This window comes from Salvia splendens, chromosome 12 (assembly GCF_004379255.2).
Source record: "Salvia splendens isolate huo1 chromosome 12, SspV2, whole genome shotgun sequence".
Lineage (NCBI taxonomy): Eukaryota > Viridiplantae > Streptophyta > Magnoliopsida > Lamiales > Lamiaceae > Salvia > Salvia splendens.
In genome coordinates, this window is record NC_056043.1 from 27,623,146 (window position 1) to 27,644,004 (window position 20,859).

General features: G+C 40.5%; 3 protein-coding genes across 3 annotated transcripts; 2 read left to right on the plus strand and 1 right to left on the minus strand.

Annotated features, from left to right (window-relative positions):
- Positions 1 to 3,796: 3,796 nt before the first annotated feature.
- Positions 3,797 to 4,288, minus strand: LOC121757818 (cytosolic sulfotransferase 6-like). Its single transcript, XM_042153295.1, has one exon. It carries the CDS (start codon positions 4,286 to 4,288, stop codon positions 3,797 to 3,799), a length of 492 nt encoding a protein of 163 aa, XP_042009229.1.
- Positions 4,289 to 4,603: 315 nt separating this feature from the next.
- Positions 4,604 to 8,771, plus strand: LOC121758639 (26S proteasome regulatory subunit 6A homolog). The gene is made up of 10 exons (XM_042154018.1): positions 4,604 to 4,852; positions 4,956 to 5,072; positions 5,829 to 5,936; positions 6,518 to 6,709; positions 6,796 to 6,987; positions 7,217 to 7,335; positions 7,514 to 7,601; positions 7,800 to 7,919; positions 8,060 to 8,200; positions 8,313 to 8,771. Exons 1-10 carry the CDS (start codon positions 4,739 to 4,741, stop codon positions 8,388 to 8,390), a joined length of 1,269 nt encoding a protein of 422 aa, XP_042009952.1. The 5' UTR covers positions 4,604 to 4,738; the 3' UTR covers positions 8,391 to 8,771.
- Positions 8,772 to 17,666: 8,895 nt separating this feature from the next.
- On the plus strand, positions 17,667 to 18,137 carry LOC121757820. Its single transcript, XM_042153296.1, has one exon. The coding sequence runs from the start codon at positions 17,667 to 17,669 to the stop codon at positions 18,135 to 18,137; it is 471 nt and encodes a 156-aa protein (XP_042009230.1).
- The last annotated feature ends 2,722 nt before the right edge of the window (positions 18,138 to 20,859 follow it).

Here is a 20,859-nt window from a genome sequence, read left to right on the forward strand (position 1 = left end):
GCCGCAGCGCAGCAGATGTTAAGAACCTGTCTGAGGGCCAATACCACACGGAGGGCTGACCGAAGTTCACCTTGTGGGAAGAGTATCTTGTCCTCGCGGATTGTCCGAAATTCAGGTCGATCGTGGCGCACGAGGTGGGAACAGCTCCTGGGCCAAAGCGCACAAGGTACAACCTTGCCGGCGACTATTCGGCCTTAATTACCTCGTTTTCTAGTTATATACACTGCGATTATTTAAATTACATTTGATTGAAAATAAAAATATTTTAAAATGAAAATTGATTATAAAATTTGGGGGCTATTGGAGGTGTCCACTATAGTGGCGGAAATAGAATTTTGGGGCTGTGGACAACAAAATTGGGGCTATGGACAAAAACTGAGGCGGGGTATTCGGCGTGTCCGCCTTATAGTGGACACCATAAAGTCATTGCCATCGATGTCGCCGCTGCGGATCATAAGGACAATGATGTTGTCAAGCCCCCCTTCCGACAAGAAAGAGCTCTGAGCTGCATTTGCATGTCATTGTCTACTTATGTGTGTTTTTAATTTCTTCTTTTTGTTACTGAAATGGATGTTTTTGTTTGAGAGTTGGGTGTGTTAGGGCATCATTAACCCCGTCCCCATTTCCGGTCCCAAGTCCCCTCCACGTCATCATTCCTCTACAGTTGCGGCCCAGGCCCCAACTGTTGTAACCCTGCAGGTTGCGGCCCGGGCCGCAACTAATAAATGACATTATTCACAACTCCAACCTATTTAACTCGTAAACGCAATTCGTTGAACAATTGAAACCGAGAAAATGCATTGTTCATTAGAAATTAACATTACATTACTAGACGAAGCAAATTTGAAATACAAGAAACCCGGGCCACGACTACTACTTCTTCATTTGGGCGGAGTGTACTTCTTCGGCCCATCCTCCTCCCCGACCTTCTCCTTTCCCCGCTCTTGAGCGGGCTCCATCTCACTGAGCTCGAACTCTTCGGTGTTGACCGGCGATGTAATGTCGACGTTGCTACCGACTCCCGGACTAGGTTGTGTCTGCGATGGTTGCGACGACGGTATGTACCAATTGTTCGAGTTAACGAACTCCTCCATCTCACGTTGATCGCCGTTGAACCAATCCATTGGCGCCGAAACAAAGGGTATAATAGAGTATTGAAATGGAACGCGGGATTGAAATGGATGGAACGCAAGCTCGTATTTATAGACATCGAATTAAAAAAAATTGAATTTGCGGCCCGGCCCGAAGAGCGTGTAATGCTGGGCCGGGACGCGGGACATGCGGCCCGTCACCTTGCAACCCCGTCCCGGGCCGGGACGGGCTGAGCCGTGCCGCCCTTCCGTGTAATGCATGGGACGGGTCGGGACTCACGATTTGCGGCCCGGCCCATGGCGTTACAGATGCTCTTAGTATTTCAAATAATATCAACTACTCCTCATTAATCATTTAAACTTGTACTCTTCTTTTCACAATTTGCATTTTCCTTTTTTCAATTAAATACTATCGTCCCTTAAATTTTGTCTTACTTTGACTGGGCATGGATTTTAAAAAATGTAATGTAAAGTGAGTTGGAAAAGTTAGTAGAATATGGTTCTACGTTTATATATTAGTTTTATAATAAAATATGAGTGCAAATGGGTTAGTGGAATATGAGGTCCATTACCAGAAATGATAAAAAATGAAATATGATAAATTTTGTGGGATGGACTTAATGGAAAAATGTGACAAACTTTTAGGGACAAAAGAATAACTCACTATCCAAAAGAATCGCTCGTCTTACCTATAGGAAATATGAAAGAAATATGAGTGAAAGTTCACTGTTGTTTTGTTAAAAAAATGATCTGCAATTACTATATAATCAACTATAGTTATAGTAGGAAGGATGTAGATATTATCAACACTAAAGGAAAAAGAAACTAACTACCTATAGAATATATATACAGAATATTATTAACAAGAGAGATAAAAAAGTAGAGAGACTAAAGTAAGAGAGGGGGAAAAGTAAATGAGAAGAAATGTAACAAAGTTATAAAATGACTCCACTACTATGGAACGGATGGAGTATTGGTTTTCAGAGATGAGTTGGCATCGTCAATTCTATCTATTTTAATGTGATGATCTGGAACAGATTGTGTGAGCTTTCCACGTTGGCCATCCATCGAAACATCATTGGAAGCGGCACATGTATGTGATGGATTATGTGAGCTAACATCCCTCTCAATTTAAGCGTAGACTTCGAACATATGCTCAGTTTATTTTGGAGTTTGCGCAGACTTTGAACATATGCTTAGTTTGTTTTGGAGTCTAGAGAATAACTAATATGAAAGAGGTTTAGTGAGGATGTTAACCTAACGTGGCGAATATCAATCAACTTTCTAGGACCTTATCATGAACAAAATGAATATTCAATTCGATGTGCTTAACCCAAATAACAGGAACAGAGGATATTTAATCTGCAATTCATGAAGAAGACTTTAAATCTAAGTGATCTCGCAGACTGCTTGGGCGAGGCTTTGGCATTCTGCTTCAGTGCTTGAGCAAGAGACAATTAGTTGCTTTTTAGAACACCAGGAAAAGAAATATGATTCAACACCAATAAAGGCAAATGGAATACACGATAAAAAAAAAACAAAAAATTGAAGAATATCTGAATCTTATGAATGGATGATGGGCTAATCCGTGAAAAAAAAGGGAATGGATGATAATTATGGGTATTGTTTCTTAAGGAATTTGATAAAAAGTGATATGGGGACAATGAAAAGTGTAGTTAAAGAATAGATTAAGTGGCAGCCGAAAAGAAATACTCCCCAAGTCCATGAAAAATAGACTACATTTGTTATTTTTGGTTGTCTACGAAAATAGACCAAGTTTGAAAAAGGAGCTCACATTTGCTATCTAACACAATTAAACACTACTAATAATATGGATCTCACGTTCCACTAACACTACTTCTCTCTTATTTTTTTCCCTTCTCTCTTACTTTACCAATTCCACATTAAAACCCGTGTCATTCACAATGTGGTCTATTTTTCGTGGACAGAGGGAATATAATCTAACACCAATGAGACAAAGGAAATATTCCCTCCGTTCCACAGTAGTAAAGTCATTTCATTTTTTGTACTTGTTTTAGAAAAATGATACACTTTATCCATCCCATGGAAATAGGCTAATTGAAGATGACACGGATTTTAATGTGTAATTGGAAAAGTAAAAAGAATCAGAAAAATGATTAAATAATGTAGTGGATGATGAGGCCCATAATGTTAAAGTAAAAAAGGAGAGAAAATATTTCATAAATGGATAAGGACTATTTCTTTGGGAAAGATGAAAAATAAATTCGGCATATTCCTGTAGGATGGAGGGAGTAATAAATAGTAAAAATGGAGAAAAAGTAAAATAAAAAAGATTAATATAGATAAGAGTCTTTCTCTATATTAAACGGAGGGAGTACGAGATAAAAGAAATTGAAGTATATAAAATTGGTGAAACTTATGAATAGTTAAGTGAATGGATGATGAACTAATCTGTAATTATAAAAAAAAAGTGAATGGAGGATGGATTACGGGTATTGTTTTTTGAGTAAGGAATGAGATAAAAAGTGCAATGGGAACAGTAGTGAAAGAAAAGATAAAATAACGGTTTAGATAAGTCATCTATATCTTAGATTTAATTGACAAAAAAAAAAAGACTTAAAATATGTATTATTTATCATGTTTTGTTTATTTATTGGATGAGGTATGGATGCGTAATCAATTTGAGTTATCAGGTGATCACATAACGCAGTGAGAAGACTTCGTTAATGATCCATGATATCACTGATCGATTTCATCTCCTCATACTTGACGAACAAGACCTTCTCCTGCAGGGACGCAGTCGCCAGAGCAGAAGCAATCCACAGCCTCGTCAAGCGGCAGAGGCTCTCGATCGCGGCATTGAAGAAGTGCCACATGGAGATGAGGGTATCCTTGGGGCTCCTCGCGATGTAGAGGATCTTGACAGAGCCCGGGAGGATGGAGTATGGGAGGTGGGTGTGGAGGAGGCGAGGCGTCGTAGATGTCCAACTTTGTGTTGGTTGACAATGACATGGACTCGATGGTGGGGACGAGGGTTGTCTGTGGTTAGGTGATCGCAGCTTCTGAGGATGGAATGGGAGAGCGCCTTGAGCCAAGTGGTGCCGGTCTTGATCGTCCAAGTTCGACCGCAAGGTCATGGCCTGGTCGACGATTCTGCTGACCAGCCAGAAACCCTCCAACAAGGTCAGAATATCGCCCGACCATGTATTTGACATATTTTTTAGCTATCAAAGTTTAGCTTAGTTTGTTTTTATAACACAAGCGAATCATTACCCACATGATACACGGGTTAGTATTTTTCATTACATATATTTAGCTTAGTTAGCCACCCATAAAATACTATTGCATTTGTTAAATGGGCTGACAACTTACTTTCCATCTTCACATTCCATCTATTACTAATGAATTTCATAACTTGTGCTCCATCTTCAAATTCATTTAATACATTATTGAAGGTTATTTTTTAAAAATTATTTATATTATAAAAATGATCAATGAAGTTTTAGAAATCAAACAAATGAAACAATAAAAATTTTATTGGATTTTCGAGCTAATTAGGTTATGATTAAAAACTTTAAGCCCTAACCCTCTCTCTTCTTCTCCACTCTCTCTTCTCTGAGTTCTCTCTAGCAAATTTGAGACCTTGAAGCATAGTTGATACCGGTATGGCGACGCCCATGGTGGAGGACAATTTCGAGGACGATCAGCTCTCCTCCATGACTACCGAGGACATTACTCGCGCCTCTCGTCTTCTTGATAACGAAATCCGTATTCTCAAGGTTTTACTTCCGACTTTTCGTTGCCCTCTGTATTTGCTGAGTTTTAATTTTGTTGCAATTTCAACTTCGATGGAGATCTGATCTGGATTATCGCTTTTCACAGGAAGAGTTACAGAGGACGAATCTGGAGTTGGAGTCGTTCCGCGAGAAGATTAAAGAGAATCAGGAAAAAATCAAGCTGAATAAGCAGCTTCCTTACTTGGTCGGAAACATTGTGGAGGTATAATTATGTGCTGCTGGGTTTTGGGACTTCCCTCTCTAAATTGGATTGCTTGATTGGGTTCGTTATGCTTTGCTTAGGGTTTCAGATTACGGCCGGCCAAAATGGATCTTTTTTTTCTTTGCCTGGTTTGTGCACTTTTGTTTGGGGGGGGAGTGGGAAGGGTTACAGTGTCATTTGATTTTCAAGCTTTATCAATGCTCGTCCTGTTTGGAATGCAAAGTCAGAGGGGTGCCTGTCTCATGATTAGTTGACATCATAATAATGGGTGGCTATTTAAACAATTGAAGGATGTTTTGTAGTTTTTGCGCTCATTATTCCATCTTTTGCTAACTAAACACAATGCTTTTTTGGATCATCAAAGTTGGTCAGCTCTAGAAAGATATTTTATATGGAAACTAATCTAAAGATGAAGTTTTTGTAAATTGTGTTGGACCCACCCCATGGATATAAATCAGTAGGACTACCGTTGTGTTGTTTGATCATTCTATCTTGTGAACTGAGATGTTTCCGGGTGATATTATCTAGGCAGTGTGTTCACAAAAAATACTTGAAAGGGAAATACCCTATAAGAATTTATGTCATATTAGCCTTTATGAGTTTCAGTAGCTGTTCTCTGTAACCTGAATAGTCTTCTAATGCTGTTGTGATCTACACTGATGACATTTTATCCAAAAGTCTATGTTAATATTCCTTTAGTTCTGATTTGTGTGCCACCAAAGGGATACCATTACCACCTTTTATCTGTTTTCTCAGATATTGGAAATGAACCCAGAGGAAGAAGCTGAAGAAGATGGTGCAAATATTGACCTCGACTCACAAAGGATGGGCAAATGTGTTGTGTTAAAAACATCTACACGCCAGGTAAATATCATACGCTCATATTAGCTCCGTTGTCTGCCCCCCACCTCGTCTATTTTATGTTAGGTATGATTTAGGTGTAGGTGGGATTTTCTATTTACAACTTTATATGCTTGTCTAGTGGAACTGAATCCACTATACAGTTTCATATACTTGGAAAATATAAAGAATATTCAAAGTTGATGGTAATGATCAGGAAGTCCTTTCATTTAATAAATAATTCCTTCTTTTGACTTGAATTATACCCCCTCCGTCCCACAAGAATATGCACTCTTTCCTTTTTAGTCCGTCCCACAAGAATATGCACTTTCTAATTTTGGAAAGTCTTTCTCTCTAATGAGGTGGGACTATTCTCCACTAACAATACTTTAATTACTTTTTCTCTCTACCTCGTGCCGACCCAAAGTGCATATTCTTTGGGGACGGAGGGAGTATAATTTATGCAGAGCTGAACATATCGAAGGAACACTGTTTATAGATACCTAGGAAAGGGCATCTGCATTGGAATCCATAATCCATATATGACATACAAATATTTTAAACTTTCTAGGCATAAAAACTTTCTTACAATCTGTCAATTGCAGACAATTTTCTTGCCTGTAGTCGGTTTGGTCGATCCTGATACGTTGAAGCCTGGAGATCTTGTTGGAGTAAACAAAGACAGTTATCTCATATTGGATACTTTGCCATCCGAATATGACTCTCGTGTTAAGGCTATGGAGGTTGATGAGAAACCAACTGAGGACTACAATGATGTTGGTGGCTTGGAGAAACAGGCAAGTTTCTCCCTTTGATCAACTAATAGCTCTGGTTCTTGTCATTTCTTATAATATTTTATGAGGCATGCTTGTTAACACTTCAGATTCAAGAGTTGGTTGAGGCAATTGTGTTGCCAATGACACACAAAGAGAGATTTCAGAAGTTAGGTGTTCGCCCACCGAAAGGGGTCCTTCTTTACGGTCCTCCTGGAACAGGGAAAACTCTGATGGCCCGTGCATGTGCAGCGCAAACAAATGCCACTTTTTTAAAGCTAGCAGGTCCCCAACTCGTTCAGGTACAGTTAGCTCAAGTTCATTTTTTAATGAACCTGATGGCGTGTGCCTGTGGCATGTGTAGCCCAAACAAGTACCATTGTAGAGTTGTAGTGCACGATTCTAGTTTTCTATAGTGATTTTGATTTTAATACAATTTTAGCGCTATTTTTGCTTTAGGTATTATGGAGTCTTTTTGGTTAGTCTGTTTAATTAACTGTACGTACTCTAATAATACTTTTACGTATTTAGATGTTCATTGGAGATGGAGCAAAGCTTGTCCGTGATGCTTTCCAACTTGCTAAAGAAAAATCACCCTGCATCATTTTTATCGATGAGATAGATGCTATTGGTACAAAGCGTTTTGATAGGTAGGTTTTTATGCAGTCTGCATTTCTGTTTTGGGTGACCGTGCAGCGTGCCTCACAAGTTTGTAAATGATAAATATCCTATCTATTGGATGGTATTGAGTCCCTGACTCCCTGTATTTCATGGGCCCTGGTGTTGTTTATAAGCGAATAACATAACAGAGGATCTCGTCTTATGCAGTGAAGTTAGTGGTGACAGAGAAGTTCAAAGAACCATGTTAGAATTGCTCAACCAACTTGATGGTTTTAGCAGCGATGATAGGATAAAGGTTTGCTTCTGCTTCTTTTAATCTCTCTTTCAGTGATATTTTTTTCCTTTCATTCTGATTTCGTGCCAGACTGCCAGCACACATAACATTTTGATTCTAACATTGTGTTTGTGTTAGAACAATTGATATCATTACTCTAATTTATTTTACCCAGTGCCATGGTCTCTTATTGCTTCTAATATTCATTTGTGTATTCAGGTAATAGCAGCAACAAATCGAGCTGATATTTTAGACCCTGCTTTGATGCGGTCTGGTCGATTGGATCGTAAAATAGAATTTCCTCACCCTACTGAGGAAGCAAGGGCTCGCATTTTGCAGGTATATATTTCAAATCAAGAGTATACTATTTTGGCTTCAATTGCGAAGTGCCTTCAATCTGTGTTTATATCTAATGTCCTGCGTAGCAATATGCCTGTGTGGTAATTATTGCATGCTGCTTATAACTTCTGTAATTGCAGATTCACTCCAGGAAAATGAATGTTCATCCTGATGTCAACTTTGAGGAGCTTGCTCGCTCAACAGATGACTTCAATGGGGCTCAACTTAAAGCTGTTTGTGTGGAAGCAGGCATGTTAGCTCTTCGCCGTGATGCCACTGAGGTTGGTGTTTACATGTGGATGTTTCTGTTGTATATTGAGAAACATGAGACACTCTCTTTGATTGTATACTTGATGCTTTTCTAAATTTAATTGGACCAACTTGGTGTAACAGGTGAACCATGAAGATTTCAATGAAGGTATCATCCAAGTTCAAGCGAAAAAGAAAGCCAGCTTGAATTACTATGCTTAGACTACAAGTTCCCTCGGTAGCAGGTGTCCCGTGTTGCTCATTCAGTGCGAGAGAATGAATACTTTGTCGGTTGAAGCACACCCTCATTCATGAGGTTCGACTAGGAAGTTTAACCCTAACCTGCACTGAGCTGTTCAGTTTGAGGCAGTCTATGCAAATTGGGTTCCAATGTAAACGTTCACGGTCGGTCCGTTTGGTTTCTATGTTAATTTTATCATTTTAAGCTATATAGTAGTTTGCTGCTGACCACAGTCTGATTATGGACCTGTTTTAAATGTTTGAATGATATGGACACTGTCTTTAATTCGCTATTTCTAATTTGGGATGATTTGTTGCCAAAACCGTAGTTGAATAACATCAAGAAAATTTTTAATTGTCTCACTTCAAAATTTTCCGGCACGTGTATATTAATTTTGATGAGGTTATGTTTATTACTCCATGAGATTTAAACAATTTCAAATGCTTAAACATGCTCTAAAAAGTTTTGGAGGAAAATAAACTAAGCAGTAAACCCGCTTAACCCTAACTAAAAATAAAAATAAACTAAGCAGTAAACCCGCTTAACCCTAACTAAAAATAAAAATAAAAACAATCGTCATCTTACATAGTAAGTATTTGACTACATTATTATGATGCAAACTAGTACATAGGAGTATAAAAATCAACATTGCAAGTCAAATAAAATATAGCTTGATAATTCTGTTGCTGAATGTTTGAGTTTTGATGTTATTAAAACGTGAATTGTGGAATATATTTTGCTAATTTACTGTTATTGTTGCTGTCAAGTTATGCAAATATTATTGGTACTAATCATCTTCTCTAGTTCTCTCCTCTTCCACTGCCTCCTGCTCAATCCTCCGCCACCTCCATCGCAGCCTCTACTTACCTTTTTTGAGCTAGAGACTGACACTAGATATTTATATGACAAAGTCAAGCCAGTTCGAGATGGCCTTAGAAGATTGAATCTCACCCTACTTGAAGTTGTCAAGAAAGAGATCATGAAATTGTATGCAAAATGTGGGATTACGATAGTAGAGACTCAAGACTAATATCTACCACTAGTGGAGCGTCTCCATAACAAAGATAACTTTGTTTTACCTTTTACTACTAATCAAATGTTAGCTGAATTAACTAATCATGAATACTAGTATTTCCATAACGGTTTGTCTAGTGGTGATTGCTCGAGAGGACTAGATGACGACGACATTCACTAGCACACATTAACGTATCCAGGATTTATGATTTGAGGGTACGAATTTCATAATAAATAATTACGACATAAATAAAATAACATTAAATATATAAATAATTTAAAATCCCAATAATTTTTATTTGAGGTACGAATTGTAATAATAAAAATAATAGAAATATAAAAATAAAGCAATTAAAAAAAGTAAAAATATTTTTATTTGAATTATGAGTTTTACTACAAATTATATTACATAAATGATAAAAGAAATAGGGTATAATATCACAGATCAAAACAATTTAAAAAATAGTAGCATAATATGGAAAATAAAAATAATTAAAACATACTTACTATATTATCTAATATCCAGAAAAGAAAATAGGAGTGCAAATAATTACATAACAAAAAGAAAAAAGAAAATGTGAGTGCAAAAATAAAAAATAGCAACGCAATTAATTAGTAGTATAACTTCAGGGAAGTACAAACATAACTAAAAAATATATAACAAAAGAAAATTTGAGAATGAGAAGAATTAAGTTTGCTACTTTGAGGAATCGAACACGAGACATTAGATAGTAATGACCAATGAGTTGTCACTGGACGAAACATAACTTACTTAAATTTGCACTAAAACTAGTATTAATACAATGAGTTTTGGGGTACAATTATACCCCCTTGTTCCCACCTAGATACGACACTGCTAGCACATTGTGGTGGCCATTTTGGTAGGCAGGCAACCGTCTTCAAAGTGCTCAATTGGGAACACAATTTGGCTGATCTTATGTTCATAAAGATATGTATTGTTTAAATTCAATCAATTTTTTGCACTTATCCGAAAAAATAGAGCAAAAAGTAATAATTGTGATAACACTTTTTTTTATTATGGCATTTCTAGAAAAAAAGGAGAGCATAAATACTATTGTGACGATAATAGTTTTTACCTTAATAATTGACTAAGACTTAAAAGTTTTTACTTTAATAATTGACTAAGACTTAAATGCCCGCGACCCTTAGAGTATCCACAATAGTGGACTAGCGCGCGAACTAGCGACCGGCGAGCCTCTCGTCTGTCGCGCTAGTCCACTACTGCGACCGGCGAGAGGCTGACGAACGAGCCAGACGGACGACCTTTTGTCCGTCGGATAATGTTGTCACGCCCGCATTTTCTAAGGATAGAAAACACGGTTGATCGCGACTAGGGGAGGATTAAAGAAGCGGGGAAGAAAGGGGAAAACAACACAACTTGACCATAGCTCGAAACAAATTAGAATTGCTCGAATAAAAATCAGAGTATCTCAACAATCAACAACTCGAAACAAATATTATCTTAACAATACTTGGCAAAAGAAACAATATTCAGCGGAAGCATCTCGAGAGTAGAATAATGCTATGTATGAAGACACAACATATTCCGAACATTTGATAGACATTCTCCACTTTTATGCTCAACACCCACCGCGCTCGTCACAGCTCAATCTGCACATAGAGAAAACACATGCAGGGCTGAGTACTTATTGCACTCAGTGGACACACGCCAAAAACATAGTTTGTCATGCCATATCAGTGTAACCTTGGGGTTTTAAGTGTAAGAAAATAACCCAAGTACACTAAAACATATTTCATAAATTCGACTGCGCAGTCATTTTCAGATATTGCCACCCTTATTCCCACCATCATACACTATCTGATCCAACGGGTGACAAGGGGCGTGGCCACACCCCAGGTCAACTAGACCAACTTGCTCTCAGATGGCTCCCGATCTCGTGTACACTAGCCTGAGGGTTCGCAGCCCAACAGACCCGAATTCGATTAAACATATGTGGTAAACCACTTCAGATAGGTTTCAAAACAAAACAGTTGGCAAGACAAACAGTTCATCTCCATAAACATTTTCGGAACAGCGTCCGTATTAAAGATAACCCACAAAATAGTAGGGTAGAAAAGCCCACCTCGTTCGCTTAAAATCCGCAACTCGCCTTTCCATTCCGATCTCAAATAGCATGCAAAAATCAACCTTTTTAAAAGTACATAATATGCAAAAAAATTAGACTTTAAGAATATAATTTAATTTCAACAGTGTATGCATGTATAAATCTTACCCTTCGATCCCTTTTAGGAAATTCTAAATTTTTGATGACTTTAGCACACGTCGTATTCATCCTTCTATTGACTCCGTCCGAACTCTCATCATTCTCGTATTCAAATTCCACTCCAACTCAAATAAACAAGCCGCCAAGTCTCCTAATTCAATCATGAACTCAACCTCTTTAAACATAACTCCGGCCCAAACTACTATTTATCCATATTGCTTGGATCAAAACTTAATAGCCCAACAACCCCAAAAAAATGAATAGAGCTAACACTCCAAAGTTCTTTCTTCTCCAAAATCCCCCTTCTATCTTCAATTTCTTCTCACACACCAGAACACCCCAATCCTTCTCGTCTCTCTCATCTTTCTTGCGTAAAATCAGAGGGTCCCAAATTTGCATACCCTAACCTCTCTTTCTCAAATCCAAATCAGGAAAATACCCAAATTCACATCGCATTCTCTTTCTCACAGTAAGCACCCAAATCAGTTTCCTCTCCTCGATTCAACGCTAACCTTTTTTCTTATTTTTCTACCTCTCGGCGATTTGCGCCGCCTCCGTTCAGCCTGGTCTCCCCGTCGCCGCTGTCCCACGCTCAGTATTGCAGCGCCGTCGCCTATGCTTTCGTATTCTCTCTATCTTTCCAGTCTCAATTTCTGCCACAGCCACCGCGTTCATAGCGATGAGCTCACCACACCGCCTCCTCGGTAGTTCTCTTTCTCTCCTTCTACCTCCGTACATCGCCGTCCCCCTTCCCCACTTCGCAGCTCCACCGTTGTCTAGTCATGTTGCTGCTGAGGCTCGCTCGATGTCATGCCGCCATCGCCAACTCTCCTCTGTTCTTGGCCAGCTCTTCCCGTCGCCACCTCTGCTCCGGCCGATTCTGTCATTATAGCTGCTGTCCGTCATGAGCAACCGCGGCTGCTCTCCCCGCCGGCTCGTCGTCGTTCGCCTTCTCCCTCCTACCTCAGCGGCAATCGACGCCGCCGCTATTCACCGTCGCTTTCTCAATTGATACTTGAAAACTTCTCGAATCTTTATCTCTCTCTCTCAGATTTGGAATTCATTGAATTGAGTGTGGGTAGCTTGTGTTAAGACCAAGCTCCCTCTCTGTTCTCTCGCATCGCAGCGCCGCCGTGAGTCGCGACAGTTGTTGCCGAACCGGACAGCCGTCTGCTCTCTATTCACCGGCTGTTATCTGTCGTCGCTGAGCCCGTGGACCACTCCGTCGTCATCTCTTCTCCTTCCATTCAAACTCTCTCAAAACACAGCGCATGTCATCTCTCTTTCTCTAATTTTCTAACTCTCTGTTTTTTTTTTTTTGGAATTGATGGAATATGATGAAACGTGAAGAAAACCGAAGGTATGTAGATGGTCTCACGTTGAAAGTAAAACTGATTGTGAGGGGAATATTATAGAGGGGAGGTGGTTGATAGATATGGGAGAGATTTATGGAGTGGGGATGAACGGTTTTAACATGGAATAAGGAGTGGGAAGCGAATTTTTTTCTCTTTTTTTTTTTGGGGGTGTTACAAATGTGCTCGTCCGTCGTCTCGTTCGTCCGCTATTGTGGGCTCCCGACGGACGAGCGATCGGCGAGCGCAATTTTTGTTTTTTTTTTTTCAAAACTCTATATATACGGCTCGTTGCACTTCATTTTCATTTGCATAACTTGTATTAACGAATTTCTCTCTATCTACTATCATTTCTATTCAAGATAAATGGAGCACGACAACGACTCTCCAGCCACGAGCGAATCGCAAACTTCGACTTTCCCTGTTGGAGGTGGGATGGCGGGACTGATGCCCCAAATGGCGGGGATGATGCCCCAAATGGCGGGGATAATGCCCGGGTACTACAATATGTACCCTTGGACCGGGATGGCAGGGATGATGCCCCAAATGGCGGGCATGAGTGCGGGGATGACGGGGGTTAGCGGGATGATGCCCCAGATGATGCCCTCGATGAAGCCCCAGATGGCGGGCATGAGCGGGATGATGGGGATGATGTAGGGGCAACCTGCCGCTGCAGGGGGTAGTAGAGTGGGGGTCCCCGAATTGCTCGGGGACAATGTCTATCGGCCCACTCTTAACTTTTTTACAGGAGCTTCCCAGACCTGTACGCCACTGGAGTTTCAATTCACTTCTGATGAGACTTTCTCACTGGAGAAGTTGGGTATATCTCCCATAGGGGTGCCTCCCACTTAGAGTCCACCGGCAAGAGGACGTCGGGGCCCTTCGAAGAAGAAGGGCAAGGGCCGCGGAAAGGGCAAGGGGTGGCAGGCGAGTCTTCGCAGGCGGTGGCGGGGGACGATGGTGAGGAGGGTCGGAGACCGTTTGGAGTGAGGAGCAGTGTGTGGCGCTGTCCAAGGCTTGGATCAGTGTTTGCGATGATTCCATTGTGTCGAACAATCAGAAAATCGACAACATGTGATCTCGCAGCGCCGACGCCTACAAGGTGTTTTTCCCGGATAGGAAGACATACACGTCTGAGGAGTGCCGAAAACAATGGGACCGAATCATGGCCGTGGTCTCCCGATTGGCCGGCATCTACAAAAACAACAGTCGCATGATAACCTGCGATCACACCATGGAGGATATTAAAACGTTGTCGATGCAGCAGTTCCCCGAGCGCGGGAAGTACGCCGCGTTTAAATACTGGGACGCCTATGTGGTGCTGATGGATTCCGCCAAGTTTCGTGCCGGTGTTGACGCTGGCTGGCCGAAGCGGCAGAGGGTCAACATCACCGGTGAGTACAGCAGCAACACCGGTTCCCACGACCTCCAGGACGATGCCGAAGAGGCTTCGACCCCTCCCTCATTTTCCCACCGCCGTCGCCCGATTCGGCAAAAGACAGCACAACGGATGTCTAGGGGAGGCGTCGGAGGGTCCCAGGAGGTCCAATCGGCAGCTCCTGGTGTCCAGCCGAGTCCCGAGCTCGCCCACCTCGCACGCATGCAGCAGCAGCAGAGCATGATAGACGTCATACAAAAGTGGAGTATGACGACTGACCCCTTACACAAGGAGATGCTCAAGGGGGTCATCGACAGTATGCGACGCGATTTGAGGCTCCCACCCCTCGGCACAGGGGGAGCCTCTAGGGACTCCAATGCCGCCGGGTCTGGCCAAGGGGACGACGAGGAGTGAGAGGGGGGCGTGGGTGTCGAAGCTGTAGGATGGTTTTTTTTCGTGAACTATGTATTTTTTTAAATTTATTATGTATTTTTTTTAATTATGTATGTTTTTTTAATTTATATAAAATGGTTGCATTTTCCTCATATTCGTATTGAAATTTTAATACCGTATTTGTGAATTTGTGATTTTGTTTTGTTGGGATGTCCTAGTGCTTGTCCACTATTGTAAAGTGGGATGTCCTAGTGATGTGGCAGTGCAGTAGAATGTCCTAGTGACGTGGCAGAAGGTGTTTTTGGCTAGTCCTAGTGCTAGTTCGCCGGGATATCCGCCCTATTATGGATGCTCTTATGGTGCACGCAACTTAATGTATGCCTCACCTTTTCCTACTCACCACAGTCTCCTCCCTTGCCGCCATCTCATCCTCTCCCTCCTCACCACCTCCTCTTCCCATTTTGTCGTTGTCTTGTCATCCCCTAACTCATCACCACTGTCTCCTACTCCCTTTCTCGCCACCATTGTCTCCTCCTCCTCCCCTCCTCGTTGCTACTGTCGTCTTCTCTATCGTCGTACTACCACTTCTAATTAGTTATTGCGTTTGAAGAGAATTTAAAGGTATTTAACAAGATGGAAAAATTTAACCTAATTACTTAGGTTATTCGAATTTCAGAGTCGGAACCCGGATGGGGACTCACGTGCACTAAGAGCTTGCCCTTAGAGAAGTCTTAATAAAGTAGTTTTACTATTTTTGATTGTCCTTTTAGATAATAAGATACAATCGATAAAATTATATAATGTGCAACTTGTCACAATTTATCACTATGATAAATAGTTAGTACTACTAGAACTCAAGTCACATTAGTAAATAAACACTAAAATAAAATTAAAGGTAAATTATCAAAAAATCATTAACTTTGGTTAAATTCCGACATGTCCCACAACTTTAAAAATCAGTCATAAAAATCACAAAATGTAAAAAAATTTGGTTTTTTCGTAACAAAAAGTTTAAACTTTTTTGTAATATTTGTTGTTGATTACACATATTTCAAATTGATGACATAATTAAGTGTGTTGTAAAATTATAAAAATCAATATTTTTCGATTTGTTAAGGTCATTTACCATTAAAATTAATCAGATGTATTTTTGGGAAAATTGGACAGATTTTTTTGAAAGATGAATCAAAGTAAAAACGGGAGATTTCGAAAAAAATGATTAATTTCGCTGACCTTTCGAAATTTGACATGAAATTCATTGACCTTTCAAAATATGGGATCGAGGCATGCAAATTTTTCAGAACAAGAGATTTTCGAGTTTTTCTCCTTTTTATCTTCTTTTCTCTTATTATTTTCCCTATAATATTTATGAACTGGGTTAACTATCCCCAGTAATAATTTTACCCCAATTCTTATTTTTTTCATCTCAATTCTAAAACATCTCGTCTTCACCCAAAAACAAGGATGCATTATCAATGACAGTTCCTGTGCTTATCGTAATTAAGGGGCATCAGCTACGAGTTCAAGCTTTTTTCCTCAGTCCATTTTAGCCAGATAATGTCAAAAATTGATTTTTGGCTCTTACCTATTGAACTAAAAGTTTGTCATTGGAACTTCTGACGAAAGTGTTTTTTTTAGCATTTATTTGTATTGCAAGTGGTATTAAAAATTAGTACTCCTGTTTTGTTGTTTTTTCCTAATTGTTTCCTTCTGCTGCAACACTAGCCCAACTCTATCTTACTCACACATGATTCACAGCAGAAGGAAACAATTAGGAAAAAACAACAAAACAGGAGTACTAATTTTTAATATCATTTGCAATACAAACTAATGCTAAAATAACACTTTCGTCAAAAGTTCCAATGACAAACTTTTAGTTCAATAGGTAAGAGCCAAAAATCAATTTTTGGCATTATCTCGCTAAAATGGACTGAGGATAAAAGCTTGAACTCGTAGCTGATGCCCCTTAATTAAGATAGAGTGAACTACCTCAAAAGTCTCTAACGTTTCCATTTGTGACATTGCAGGCCCCTAACAAAAAAAAATATCACCAAACAACCCTAACCTTAAACGTAATCACATATCGTGTATTTGTAGCCATTTTTCGGACCAAAATGCCCAAATCCCTTCAGGGGCATTTTAGAAACCTTACCTTTAACGTGGGGACATCCACTGCAGACCTACTCTGGCGTTGCAGACCTACTCTCTGTACTCACACAGTCCATAACTCATTTCCATTCTCACACTTCACATTTCATTTCACACTTCAATTTCCCGACGATATATACAAATTGTAAGGCACAAATTCTCCTATTTTGAATTCCCATCTTCATTCCTGCAGTCATTCCCTGCACGCATTCCTGCACTCGCTACTGAGGGTTCATTCTTCGATTTTGCTGAGTTTGACATCGACATTTAGGTAAATTCTTCCATTATGACCGGTAAAATGTGGGATGTTTTTTGTGAGTTCCTACGGCTGACTTTGGTTGTGTACAATTTAGTGTGTTTTCAACCCAATAGCTGAGTTTCACATTGCAATTTAGGTAATTTCTTCCACTGTGACCGGTAAAATGTAGGATGTTGTTTGTGAGGTCCCGCGACTGATTTTGGTTGTGTTCAATTTAGGGTGTTTTCATCCCTATCGCTGAGTTTCACATCGCAATTTAGGTCATTTCCACTGTTACCGGATAACTGTATGAAGCTTGTTGTGAGTTCCTGCGGTTGATTTTGGTTGTGTTGGCTGTCGGGTTTATGGGTGTCGTTCCAATTTTTAGGCTGTGTCATTCCAATTCTTGGGGAGTGGTCCGACAAATAATAGCGTATAAGGTGTGAAAACTTTTTTGGTTTTACTTTTCAATTCAGGTCCTTGTTGCAATGTCGTCCTCTAGTTCTCAATCTTTCGGCTCAAGTTTCAACTGGGATTGGCCTCGTCCACAAATTGTGTACTGTAAGCATGATCTTGAGGCTGAGCTCATGATATCTATGACGGCAGCTAATCCTGGGCACCGTTATTATCGTTGTCCAATATGGAAGGAATATGATTGCAGATTCTTTCGTTGGTTTGATGCGGGTCTATCGCCAAGCCAAGACACTTACTTTCAAAGGATAAAGCTCGAACGAGACAAGTTTGAAGAACAACTCCGATGCAAGAATACTGAGGTGTGCGTTCTTGAAGATAAACTGCGGATGAAAAGTGACGAATGTGAAGAGCTGAAGTTAAAGCTGAGCATGAAGAGTGAGGAGTGTGTACGTCTTAATGTAGAAGTTGTCAAAACCACCAAAATGCCTCGAAATATGAATATTGTAATATTGTTGTTAAGTATTGTAATTGTTTTCCTAATGTAATGGTAACACTTTTCTTCTCTTCTCCAATCAATAACAGGAGCTTAAGTACTAAACGTTTTAAGTTTCACTGTACTTATAAGGTAGGTAAATAAGAGAAACTTTAACTATTGTACACGATTGAAGTATTACATACCTCTCAAGTGTACACGATTGTACACGATTGAAGTATTACATACCTCGCAAGTGAGTTCCTGACGCAAGTTTTATAAAAACGACTGAAGTACCATTCTCTTGGTGAAATACCACCATTCGTACAAAACGTTTTGTTGAATAACACCCAAAGTACCCATGTTTTGGTGAAATACCACCATGCGTACAAGACGTTTTGTTGAATAACACCGGACGTACAAAACGTTTTGTGAAATAACACCCTATGTACAAACTTAAAACATGCAGTGCTCATTAATAACATATGTATAGGTAGTTATCAAGACACAAGAAGGGTCTTCTCCTATAACGGATACACACAAGTATAGTACAAAAATACAGACGATAAATACAGTTAACCACAAATACATACAAGAGGCTTCCCATTAAGCATAATGTTTGTCAAAAGGAATACTGTTTGTCAAAAGGCTGCCAACTGCATACATTAGCACTAACAAAAAACCAACAACATTTTCAGAGTTTTCAGGTTCCCATACTCGATCCCCGCATTTATTCAATCCTGATCCCCGCGAAGGCCACAACGGTGCGGCTGACCCCTGGTGCGACGTGTGCTAGTCCTTGTACCAGTGGGATTGGTCTACAACAAACAAGACACCGGTCAAATTGAGTACCATTGGTCAGGAAATGAAAAGTAAAAAATTGACACCACCCACTACCTCTTCGTTTGGCTGCGGAGACCGACGTGTGCGGGGTCATCCCTGACGAGGCAGATTGGTCTGTAACAAACAAACCATTAAAATACAGGCCAAGGGTTGGGAAAGAAAAGTAAAAAATTGATACCGGATACTACCTCTTGATTTTGAGACAAGGTAGACGACTCAGCCCTGACCCCGCCATCCGTCGTGGGTGGTTCACTGGGCTGACTGGGCTCACTGGGCTGTGAACTCTGTCCAACTTCGGTTCGCGCATCTACACGGGGATCATTGGTGCATGTCCTCCTGTTATGACCATCTTGTCCGCACCGACGACATCTGAGTACAAAGGTGCGTCGTAGTGACTCAGAACCATCCGCATGATGACGCACCTGGGGCTCTTCACTCCTCAATTTCTTTGGCCGTCCACGCTGTCGCTTTGTCCTTGGGGTGCCACTTCGAATCCAACGTCAGAATTCTTGGGCCAATTATCTATCCCATTGATTGGGAATAGGACATTCTCGTACAGAATCGACATTGTGGACCGCAAATAATAGCGGGATACATAGTCTAATACATCATTCCCATTCTTGTTAATTGTAGCGATGACATGAGTGTACGAGATCCCTGTCAGCTGCCATGATCTGCACGAGTAAGTAAATTCACACATGTTCACTACATATTGGCCTGCCGGTCCCGACACTTGGTTCGAACTCTCTCCGTTCCATGTTGATCTCCAGGAAGACGCCCTCACGTACAACTTATCCACGACCTCTTTGATAACGGGCGGCAGTGCGTGATCGTAAGTCCTGATCCACTGGCCACTGATCTGAATCCTCTCCATTTGACTAGTCCGAATCTCCTCTGACATTGTGATAATGGCCAACTCACGAGCAATTGCTATCTTCAAATTAAAGGTCTCGCAGATATTGTTGAGGATAACATCACAACAAACGTGTGACGAGAAATATGCCTTCACCCATTTTTCTTTTGGAGCAACACCGAGTAGGTATTGATTCGCTTGGGGATATATAATCCGCAACGCATCCATCATCTTCTTACTGTTCATGGGTTGTACCGGATGCAAGCTCCCACAGTAATTCCTTGAAATTTTCCCCGATAAATCTCTTCTTGAAGTTGTTGTAGATGTGCTGAACACAGAAGCGATGGTAATCCATGGTAATCTCCACCACGTATATGTGAACTAGCTTTGTGCTAGTAGCAGCAACCTTGAAGAATTCAATTAGGTGTGCATCCCCAACAATGTGCATCAGCGGGCCTCCTATTACTTTGTCATCACAGCCAGGACTATACTTGGGATGCCAGTAGTAAAACTCCCATATTGTCTTATTGTCGTACCTCAGCTTAAGTAACATACTAGACAAGTCTATCAACTCGAAGTGGTTAACGTCGCAGTCATCGAAGAAAGTCAGGTAACCCCCAACTTACTTCTTCTCTTCTTTGGTTTCGAAGAACGACCCACCATGATGGAAAGCAACAGAAAACTTCCCAGGAGCGTCCCCTGTTGCGATTATTCAAAATAAGACAAAAATTAAATAACCTAACTTCTGACAACCTGAGCAATGGAATAAAATCGAACCAAGCCATGGATCTAAATTACCAAAATATACAAATTTCGGAGCCCTAAATCACAAACGGAGACTATCAACCAGTGAAATTATCACATCTGAGACTATCTACCAGTGAAATTGTAAATTGCAATTTTCAAGCGTAACTTACTGTATTATTCTTCTGGATAGAAAAAATCCAGATCAGGATTGCGGAGATCCCATGTTTCTGTGTCCACATCGATAACCTCCGGTCCACGTCTATGTGGTCGTGGTGGCGATGGCGATGGCGATGGCGATGGCGGTGGTGCCAGATGTTTTTTACGCCGAGGCCCACCTCGCGAGGAGGAGGCA

What these genes read in the sequence shown, in the direction of transcription:
- LOC121757818 (XM_042153295.1), bottom strand. Translation starts at nt 4,288, where the DNA reads ATGTCAAATACATGGTCGGGCGATATTCTGACCTTGTTGGAGGGTTTC.
- LOC121758639 (XM_042154018.1), top strand. Translation starts at nt 4,739, where the DNA reads ATGGCGACGCCCATGGTGGAGGACAATTTCGAGGACGATCAGCTCTCC. An exon ending in GCAGCGATGATAGGATAAAG is followed by an intron (nt 7,602 to 7,799) that starts GTTTGCTTCTGC and finishes TTGTGTATTCAG; the next exon opens with GTAATAGCAGCAACAAATCG. An exon ending in CAAGGGCTCGCATTTTGCAG is followed by an intron (nt 7,920 to 8,059) that starts GTATATATTTCA and finishes CTGTAATTGCAG; the next exon opens with ATTCACTCCAGGAAAATGAA.
- LOC121757820 (XM_042153296.1), top strand. Translation starts at nt 17,667, where the DNA reads ATGTCGTCCTCTAGTTCTCAATCTTTCGGCTCAAGTTTCAACTGGGAT.